At 43.5% G+C, this 10,940-nt stretch overlaps 1 protein-coding gene across 2 annotated transcripts; it reads left to right on the top strand.

Moving 5' to 3' along the window:
* Nucleotides 1-209: 209 nt before the first annotated feature.
* PPP1R3C (protein phosphatase 1 regulatory subunit 3C) lies at nucleotides 210-4,306 on the top strand. Of its 2 annotated transcripts, none has more exons than XM_064717192.1 (2): nucleotides 210-284; nucleotides 1,791-4,306. In XM_064717192.1, exon 2 carries the CDS (start codon nucleotides 1,792-1,794, stop codon nucleotides 2,734-2,736), a length of 945 nt encoding a protein of 314 aa, XP_064573262.1. In that variant the 5' UTR covers nucleotides 210-284; nucleotide 1,791; the 3' UTR covers nucleotides 2,737-4,306. The 2 variants fall into 2 exon arrangements, with proteins under 2 accessions (XP_064573262.1, XP_064573264.1); XM_064717194.1 differs by lacking the exon at nucleotides 210-284 and adding an exon at nucleotides 1,500-1,635.
* The last annotated feature ends 6,634 nt before the right edge of the window (nucleotides 4,307-10,940 follow it).

Below are 10,940 nucleotides of genomic sequence, written 5' to 3' on the forward strand. Positions count from 1 at the left end.
GTGCTGCACCAGCCCTGCCCGCCCTGCGTGCCCGCAGCTGCTGCCGCCCTTCCCGGAGCACGAGGGAGCGGGGGCAGCTCCGGGCACGGGCAGGGCACCGGGGGCGCGTCCGGCCGGCAGCCCCCGGGCACGCGGCAGCCCCGGCCGGCGGCGGCGGCCGCGCCCCCCTCACGGCCCGGCCGGGGCCGCCCCTTGGCCGCGGGCCGCGCCCGGCCCCATAAAGGCGGCGGAGCGGCGGGCGCGGCCCCGAGCGGCGGTGGCGGCCCCAGCACTCAGCGCACCAGGTAAGCGCCGCCCGGCCCCGCTGCCCGTCCGGCGGGGCCCGGGTCCCGCTGCCCGTCCGGCGGTGCCGGCGGTGCCCGGGTCCCGCTGCGCTCCGCGGCTCCCGCCGGGCGCTGCCCCCGCTGCTGCCCGAGCGCCCGCTGCCCCTCCAGCACCCGGCAGCTGCTCTGGCGGTGGCGTGGGGTTTGCATGCTTGGCGCTTGTTTGCTATTTCCGTGTTGCGTGGGCTTTTTTCCTTTTCTGTTTCCTTTTTTTTTTCCTTTTCCCTGACGCTGCAAAAGCTCGGGTCACCAAAGTTGCAGAGAGAGTATTTCTGAAGCCTGAGTTCTATTCCTAATAAAGCAAAGCAAAAGTTGATCAATTTGATTCGAGTACTTTCCTCCTACTGCTTATTATGGTAAATACTCCACAATTAAAAAAAGCAAGAAGAGACCAGTGCAGCTTCTGCTTTAGTTTTGGCAGGGCTCTGAAATACCAGTGAGAACCCTGGGAAGCAGAAAGCCATTTATTTAAGTGACAAAGCAAATGCCTTTCTGTGACTCAACAAAACTCTGCATTTCCTGCAAGGACTGCATCCATCTCAGCAGGGCTGTTCTATGGTTGAAGCCCCTTTTTAGAAATATTCAAGCTATCTGGCATTGTATGGGCCATGGCCTTGCACAGTAATTTTGCTATCCATCATCTGTAACTCTTTACAAAAAAACCTGTAGTATTCTTATTGAATCCTTGCAGTAGACTTTCAGCATAGTCTTTAGGGATTATCAAAAGTTGTTTTAAAGTCAATTCTTGAAGCCTAATGAGGTGAAAAAATAGTATGTCCTTCTCTTCTCCTTCTCTTTTTTCCCCTGCTTCACTCAGCAGTTGACATTAACAGTGCAAAGAGCCCTATTACTTAGACCTGGGTTCACAGCTCAAAAATATTTCTAAAGGTGCTTTAGTATTTTTAACAAGTTCCTAAAAAGATCAACTGACAGTTGTTCAGAGCCACAGAATGATGGTTCTGCATAAAGATATGTAGAATCCCATCTGATGCTCTGATGGGATAGGCAACTTGCTTAATATAGTGCTGTCTGTGCTCAGAGATGAAGCAGCTGATCCGGCTTGTTGGAATTTTAAGACCTCACTTGGGGCCTCCAAGAGGGAAGTTCAAGTGGATGAGCACTTCTACTCTAACTGGATCTGTTTTACTCACTACTAGAATGTTCTTTTCTGTATTTTCAAGAAAATATGTTCAATTAGCTTTCACTAAAATCTGTTTTTTCAGAGGTTTGGATAAAGAAAGGACAGTAGATTTGAATTGAAGAAGTTTAGAATGGCAAGAAATGACTGACTAGTTTCACCCTGGTTCTGTAGGTAGGACTGTCAATTTTGATTTAGGCTGCATTGTCTAAAACTGTGCAGAGATGAGGCCATGAATAATTAAGAGAATGATGAAGTAAACACCATTCTTGAGAAGCTTCTTATCTGATGTAATAAATGATGACATCCTGTGTTTCTTCTCCATTCAGAATGATACAGATCTTGGACCCGAGACCCTTGCCCAGCTCCAGCATGCCTGTGGATATGGCCGTGCGAATTTGCATAGCCCATTCTCCACCACTGAAGAGCTTTCTCAGTCCCCTCGAGGACTGCCAAAGAAACAGCTTTGTGAACAGAATCAAACCTCTCAGGCCGTGCCTTCATGTGAAGTGTGACTCAGAAGCTCAGAAGAGCGACTGGAGCCCCTCGGCAGCCCGAGCCAAGAAGCGCGTTGTGTTTGCCGACTCCAAGGGGCTGTCCCTGACAGTGATCCACACCTTCTCCGAGTTCCAGGAGCCCCCCGTGTGGGATCTGCCGTTTGACCTCTTAGGCATTAAGGACATAACATCTGACCTAAAACTCCATGAGGAGAAAAACTTGATTCTGGGTTTCCCTCAGCCCTCAGCTGACTACCTGGACTTCAGGAACCGTCTGCAAACGAACCTGGTCTGCCTGGAGACCTGCACCCTGCAAGAGAAGGTCCTATCAGGCACTGTAAAAGTAAAAAATGTCAGCTTTGAAAAAAAGGTTCAGGTTCGTATTACTTTCGACACGTGGAAGACCTACAAAGATGTTGAGTGTGTGTACATGAACAATGTTTACAGTGATTCTGAAAATGATACCTTCTCATTTGCCATTGATTTTCCTCCTGCCATTTCCCCTGAAGAGAAGATAGAGTTTTGCATTTCTTACCAAAGTGGAGAACATACCTTCTGGGACAATAACGAGGGGCAGAATTACAAAATTGTACACTCAGAGTGGAAGCCTAATGGTGTTCAGATACCATCTGCCAAGGAAGGCTATGTAGATCATCAGACTTCAAGGAGAGGACAAGAGAGAGAAGCTGATCAGCTGGGCAGTCCAAGGTTGTCCAGTGGCCTGTTTCCCCAGTGGCAGAGCTCGGGTCAGATTGAAAATTCATCACCATATTGGTGATCCAGACTGCTGGGGAAGAATCCTTCCATTTGGCAACAGAACAGTGCTAGATTTCTGGTTCACATGCTGCATGGTGAAGCCACCTGGCAGGTTTTGTTTGCTGTCTGAAAAAATCCAAGTTCATTAGACTGTGGGACTTGTTAAACCATATTAGCTCCTGAAGTTCTTAGCCAAACTTTATCCTTGGAAAAAAAAAAAAAAACCCAAGGTGCAACTCATGTGTATGTTACATACCATAGGAGTAGCTTGCCTGTATCTCAAGTATATGCTGCTTTCTTCCTGCTGTCAGCTCTCCTGGGTCACTAGGGGAGAGACTTGCAAAGTGTATGGAAGGCAAGGGTGTCTCAGCAAGCTGTGGTAATTGTGTGTGAGTATGTGTGTGCACAGGGGTGGAAAATATCACAACTCCTTCTGCACCTATCAGGAGTGCAGTAGATGCTGTCAAGAGGCTTGCTGTGACCCTCTGTGTGCTTGCAGCAAAGGCAGGTAGGGGGGCATGGCAAAGATTTGTGGCTTCAATACATGTTAAGAAACTTGGAGAGGATAATGGACAAGTGGGAAAAGGGGAAGAGGTAGTATGTGCTACATAACTTGGAGATGTGCAATGTTCTGATTACTTCTTTCCAAAGCTGTTTTTCTAAATCTCAGAGAAAGATCTATGGGATAGAAAGAAGACTAAAGAAAATGATGCAAAGTGAATAGTAGAAGTGACCACTGCTTTAAGAAGTCTCCTCTGTCCTTACTGTCTTTGTGAAGCCTTGCATTTGATAACAAATGTAACCTTGACTTCACCATCTTACTTATTTAGCAGGCAAATGGTTGCCTTTCAATGTTAAAAGAAAAATGTGCCTTTGAAAAAATTTTAAAGCCACCCTAATATGATAAAAATAGGGTTAGGCAACAAAAGAAAGTGATTTTTGAATTTCCTACTCTGTAGTATCATTAGGTGATTCCACTCATCACCAGATCTAATCTTACAGCATCTGATGGTTGAGTATCTTGCTCCTAATTGCAACGTTAGCCATGACTTTTCACAAGTAACATAGGCAAGGTCCTTCATATTGAAGACAGTGAATTAGCTGCACTTTATGAGAGCTAATTTCTTTAAAAGAGCAGGGTTGTTACTAGTTTTTTCTAGACTGAATATAGGCTTGCACATAAAAAACTGTTCTGGTTTACCTCATTTTTATAAGTTTGTTTTTAGAGTTTAGTAAACTAATATATATTTTGTATCTGTATGCTTATAATTTAGCCTTCTGAGCTGTCAAACTTTAAATGTTATCTGGGTTTCATGCAAGACTTGTGTGAGAAATTGTCCAGTACATGCTCAGCAGGTGTGAATGCTGGCACACTTTTTAGCTATACAGAAATGGTGTTAACATCAAAAAATAAATCACATTTTTGTCCACGGCTAAGAAGTATAATAGCCTGAGTGTGAAGCTACTTGCAGTGCAGCGAGATGTTAAGTACTAAGGTGAAATAAGCCTCCTCCACTAATTGCACTTTTCCTTATGTAACCTTTGCTGTTATGTGTAAACTAGCCATTTTAAGAATAAATTTTATTTTGATACATCTGGTTCTCACTGTGTCAGCTCAATCTGTCTATTTTCTCAGTTTCTGTAAAACAAACTTAGCTGTGATACAAAGTACAACCAGTTTGTTCTGTGCCATGGGATCTGCTAAAGCTGGCTGTGGTATGGCATCTCAGATCAGAAACTGGCACTACCCTGGAAATGAAATCCAACCCCTTCACTAAATGAGAGTATTCACCTTGCAAGTTGTATCATTTTAAGAAACACTGTATCTCACTAAATTTACCAGGAATATTTTGGTTTGACAGATTTAGTCAAGGATCTTGCTGCGCTGTGGGCAAGTCTGGCAGGAACATGTCTTAATCTGAGGGCCAGACTTACCTGCTGAGCTAGAGCATATGTGACGTGTGGATGGGGGAATCTACACAGCAGCACTTAATGTTTTCTGGCTTGGTTTCACCTGAAACTTGGCTGGTTGTGCTGCCTCCTGCAGCTGTGCTGCTGTCTGGGGCAGTGGGGGGTTATACCCAGGAATCCATGGAGCTGCCATCAGTCCCAAAGGACTCGCTGTGTAATAAAGGGTCTGCTGTGGGCCAGCCATGCACTGCTGAGGCTGCAGCCTGGCCTCACAGGCACTGAGAATGCAGAGAAAGGTGGGGGTGGTTTCCAAGGCCCCTCATCCTCTGGGATGTGGGCAGAGGGCAGCCCTGCTTCTCCTCCATGGCCAGCTGCACAGAGGATTTCTTAGAATGCTCACTGACAAGATGCAGTTTAGTTCTGTCTGCTGCACACTAAGTCAAGGGTTTCCAGCAGGAAATCTAGCTTTAATTGTGAAAAAGCAATTCCCAAAAGGCAGAAGACATGAAGCTAACAGCAAGTTGCTGACCTGAGGAATTAATTCAGTGCTTCCATGTGGCTGGACACAGAGCCCACCTACCAATCTCCAACTCAATTACTAAATACACTGGGTCTTAGTGGGCAGGAGCTCTTATACACTGGACCACCAGGTCCCTGCTCTAGGAAAAAAAAGTGAACTAAAGAAATAAATGGCTTGAAGGCTGCTCTGCCTCAATGTGAAATTTGGCTTCAATTACCACAAAGCTACTGGGTAAAGCAGAAGCCCTCTAGCATGAGGAAAAGAAGCACTTCTTACCCTCCAGCCAGGCTTTGAGACCAGCCAGCCCAACTGCCCTGCTCCTGACTGAGACATAAATCACTTAAAAATACCAGAAGACAGATTCCTTTGACCAAGCCTTGGCTTTAGGCCAGTTGCTTTGCAAAGATGCCTTGCAAGGCCCTAACTGCCCAGCAGAGAGTCAATGTGGTGCTGCAGTGTTGCTCAGCAGCTTCAAAGCCCTCTCTCAGCTGAAAGGGCAAAGGATTTCTCCTTTCTCCACTCCCTACCAAAGCAACACAGTTTCACTCTTTCCTCTTTCAAAAAGGGCAAAGGATTTCTCCTTTCTCCACTCCCTACCAAAGCAACACAGTTTCACTCTTTCCTTTTTAAGGCTAAAGCTCACATCCATCAGAAAGGTAACAGGCTCCTGAAGAAAAGTATTAGCAACACTCAGGTATATTAACTGAGAAAAATACTAATCTACAAATCTTTTTATCAAGCACTCAAAAAAGCATCACCATTGGAAAATTGTCTTAGCATCTTAGATGCTGCCCTTTCAGACATATCTGTTCCAAAACGTGAAGGTATAAAGCAGATGTGGTCCTTGGAAAAAAAAAGCTTGTAACCTGTGGCATTGTCTCATTCTTTTAGGAAGTCACTTTTTCAGCTGCACTGTAGGTCTGTATTTCCACCACTAATGTGACAGTAGTGAGTAACTGGATTTACTCCTATACCTTTGCAGTGTCTGACTTTCAGTTATAGTCTATGGGTGGCACAGTGCTTACAGACTTTACTCTTCAAACATGAGTGTTTTAAGTTGGATTCCTACTAGCTGTGCTCACTTTTGAGAAGCTAGATCTAATTTTGCTATGCAAAATTAAATTAAAATTTGCTGGTGTTTTATATTAACAAAGATCTATCACCCTGAAAGATCAGTGTCTGAACATTTCCTGAGAACATAATTAGAATTTTCATGGGCAATTAGTGAATGTCTTTTTCTGTAGTTAAATATAGCTAAGCAAATCACCACAATTTATATGGTAAATCTGGTATATTAATGGTAATGTGGTAGATTTTACAGTGTTAAATATGCATAAAGCAACAACTCCCATCTCTTTCAGACACTTCTGAGATTTAAAATGAAATGTAATTAAGCATAAAATATTTCCATGAGGCTAAAATAAAGGAAAGCAAGAATGTGCTAAATCCTCTTGAGAGGTCTCTGCTCCTGTCTCAAGAACCACCTGTACTTCAGCCTGTTCTGGCTGGCATTCCCTTCACCTATTCTTACAGCCTTTCAGTGGTTGTGGCTTCCAATTATTCTTTCCTCATTTTAAGAGTCTCTTCAGGTCTTAGCCTGATTAAAATGAAGCTCTTAGCTTCTTGTTTCATTCTGCCTAGGCAAGAAGAAACATTTATTTCTTTCTTTTTACAATAGCCTGTAATGGCTTGAGAGCAAAGAACAGCTCTCTCCCCTCTCACCACATCTCTTCTCTAGGCTATGTAAAACTTCATTTCATTAAAATCAACATATAGACTTCCTATCCTTGTTTGGGAAGAACCTCTTACAGCTCTGAATTTTCCTTAAAGCAGAAATATCACTCTTGACCAGTCTGGCAAAAGCCTCATGGTGTGGTCCTCAATATCACCAGTGCAAACTTAGCACAGCTCAGCTCAGCACCCATTTTTCATTGCTCAACTGGCTTCATCCATCTCACTCAGAAAGGCCTGGGGAATGTATAGCACATTTCAGTGCTCCAGAGCTCTCTGTGAAGATCATGACAGCTGGGCAGATGGAGTCACTGATGCACCTCACTGACCATTCATCCTCACAATGGCATTTCCTCCATTAAAACCATTAATGTTTTTCCTGGTCCTCCTTCCTATATGGCAAGGGTGCCAGACAAAGAAATTGGTCTACAATTTACTAAACTATAAAAATAAATAAATGGGAAAAAATTAAATAAAATTATTTGCCTCAAATGTGTTATTGGGTAAAAACATCTGCTATCTCTTCGTATTTCAGGTCATTGTGGTATTTTATATGCTTCAATCCTTACTTTCAGGAACAACATTAAAGTGGCCATTGCTACAGACTTGGTGGCAATTAGAGTGTAAGGGCAATTCCCCTTGCTTGCAAAAATGGGAAAACAAAACAAAAACCTTCACACAGCAAAACTCCTGCCCTAAATAGTTCCCTCATCCCTGAATCACACAAAACAGTAGTTAACCATGAAGTCAAATCTGTGAAATTGTTATACCAAAAGCAACCATCTCAATATTTTTTTTTCAAAAAATGTTCCTTACTGATAGCCCTTTGAGACAACAACATTTTAACAGATGAATTCAGAATAGGCAGCAAGCATCATTACCTGAAATCAGCAGAAGGTCAGGGTGAGGGGTTTTTTTGTTTGTGTTCTTTTGGTTTTGTTTGTTTGTATTTTTAAGTGCTTTTCTTCACAAAGCTTTGTGGTTTTCTCCTGCCTTCCCACTCACAATTCCCCTCCACTTTTCCTTGCCTGGAGCTAAATCAATATTGAACCAGGAGACACATGAATTCTCAAAACATCCAGCCTTACTCTGGCCTAAAAGTGAATGGAATTTATAGAGATATACAACAGAACTTCACATACAACAGAATTTCTAGAGATATACCAATCCACAAATACAAACCCAGACCAACAAAGCAAAACCCCAAATCCCCAGTTCTTGTTCTTAGTTTAAAGCTAATTACACACTACAGGTCTATCAGCTGAGGCACCAAGAATGTTATGGTACAGCACAGACATCTTTGACTGGGCTCAAAGCACCACAGCAAATTTACTGGCCCCAGGAAAACAGACCTGTCCATAAACTCAGAGCTCAGCCACAAACATTAGCAGCCACCTCTCTTCTACCCATCAGAAACTCAGGTCACACACTGATACAGCACCGAAACCCTCAGGGCCTGCAGACTTAAAGGTGATTTTTGTGTTCAGGTGACACAGTCATACGTGAAATATTGATATCCTTCCAACTCCACCTAACAAAGGCAAGTAATGGAAGACCTCCTAATATTTTCTGCTCCACTTTTTTGTTTTCTTGGAACAGTCACATTCTTCCATAGCCCAAACCAGCCCATGGTCTCTGTGTCTGTGACTATCACCTCAGCAGCTGCACGACCAAAAGCATTTCCCCTTGCTCTGCATTGGGAAATCAGGAAAAGTTAACTTCCAAACCACACTCCCCAGCCCTAGAGTTTCTTTACCTTGTTATCAGGCTGTAAAATCCTCATTTTCTTACTGCTGTAATCTTCTGAAAGACCATGGTTGTCTGAATTTCTGGAAAATACCACTTTCAGAGGTCTGTCGTCATCTTTGTTCAAGAGGGCCACCAGGCAGGATTTAATCCCAGTGCAAAGGAACTGTCTGCTGGTGCAAAGGCAACCCCAGCAACTGAGATCGGTTGAGTTAGAATCAGTCATAGCTCCAAAGGACAGGAACTGAACCACTTCCAGTGGCAGGACCTGGAAATGACGCTTTAGGGATAGCTGCTATTGCTGAAGCCAATTTCCTGAACACTTGATGTCATCCTGGGGGTGGTGGGTGAGTGATGCATTGGCAGCACCTGGGAAAATGGGCATAACAGGTGCTGCTTGTATGGCACACATGGTGGTTATTTTCTAAATAACAGAATTACACTCCTCCTCCTCCAAATCAAACCTTTCTAATGCTCAAGAAAACCAAAAAAGGTGTTTCACACACCCCTGTCTCGGTCTCTCTCCTAAGTGTACTGGGACCAGCTGCCCAACTTTGTGCATTGAATCATGGTGAAGTCAAGTCACCAACAGAGAAGCAGCTGGGGCTGTGCTGAATGCAGTGCAGACCCTGCTGCAGTAACAGCTGTGGTACAGAGCATCTCTACTCAGCTGCAAGAGAGCAATCAGGCACTACATTACATGATAAGACTGCTTCTCTATGGCAAAATCATTTCAAATATTTCAAATCAAAGTATTCAGCAGCTGCATACTGAAGAACTCAACTCTGATATTTATTTTAGCTAGTAATTAGAAAAAATTAGTATTTTTTATTTTGGTGAACGGCAAATGTCAATTATTGTATTATTATTCTCAAGATCAGTTACATAAATAACAATGCATTTTATTCTATACAGAGAAAAATATACTACCTCAAATATAAAATGTCATACAAATGCTACAGGTGTACATCCTGGACATGTGCAAGTTAAGGTGCCATGTAGCTACTCATGCATTGTACTATGTGCTCTTTATTTTGTTTTGACCCAGGAAAAGCAAATGCTACAGCCTCAAGCAGCTGACTGGCAGAGAAGGTTGTGCTGGATTTCTCCCATCACGCTTCAGTCATTATTCAGAAAAGGGGAAAAAAAAGAGGGATGAAAAGTGTTTCTGAGATCACATCCTGCTAGCTGTTTATTAGAACTCCCATCTTTACTCCTACCTACATCCAGGAGAATGCCCAGGGCAGGGCCATGGTGGCTGTGAAGTCATTCACCCTGCAGTCTTTCTTCTCTCGTGGTAGTGTGGAAAGAGTTACTTTCTGTCCGCACGGCAGTGAGGAAGGATCACAGAATCAAAGAGAGGTGATTCTGTCACAGAATCAAAAAGAGAAGTCTGTGAAGTCATTTTATATAGTCAGCCACCTTTCCTGGACTAAAAGCTCCTTAGAGAAAGAAAATTTTACCCCTTAGGACCTATGGTTCAGGGGTGTGTACTAATGCCTTCTTCAGCCACTGGTGAACATATTGCTATGCCTTTACAAGGAATAATTCAGCAGAGACATATATTTAGAGTTAATTATCTAGTTAGGGCAGCAAGAGCAGAGTGAATTCCAAATGCAAAATAAATGGCCCCCTTCCTTTCCATATGGATTATATTAGCCCCTCTGGTGTTTGCTTATTCCTCTTGGGAGCCTTTTCAAAGTCTTCTCAGCTCTAAGATTTAATGCCTGGCATTGCTGACGTGCAGAATTGAAAATGTAAAGTGCATTTGCTGCCTTCTGTTTTTAGATTAGCAATAGAGAAAATGGAGCCTGACCTGCACATAAAGCCAGAAGGGCCCAAGGGACACAGCTGCAGTGAGCAGAGTGAGGAGAACAAAACCCATTGCAGGCAGCCTGGAGGGGCAGAAGTCCCTCTGGAGCTACAGGAGCAACTGGAGGAGAGGGAAGTTGTGGAGAAAAGCCCTATCAAATGTTCATTGCTGACATGGAGATCTGTTGAAGCGTTATTTCAGGAGACAAGAGAAGAGTGGTTTTGGCCGGGCAAGGACTGCATCGCAGCTTTACTCATATCTGCAGTTAGTGATCAAGTGGTTTGAGAAAAGAGTAAAACCCCATGATTTTCACTGGATGTACAAAACTAAAAATCTTCAATTAAAAAAATAAAGAGAATAATAAAAGTGTTTTTTCCACTTTCAGTGGAACATTATTAACAGCTCTAGTGTTTGCTTTCTGAAGTGGCCTACAGATGTTTCCAGACATCATTCTACCTATTTTCCAATTTGTCTTGTTTACGGAATATTTTTTAAACCCTGAAGG

Source organism: Zonotrichia leucophrys, chromosome 6 (assembly GCF_028769735.1).
Source record: "Zonotrichia leucophrys gambelii isolate GWCS_2022_RI chromosome 6, RI_Zleu_2.0, whole genome shotgun sequence".
Lineage (NCBI taxonomy): Eukaryota > Metazoa > Chordata > Aves > Passeriformes > Passerellidae > Zonotrichia > Zonotrichia leucophrys.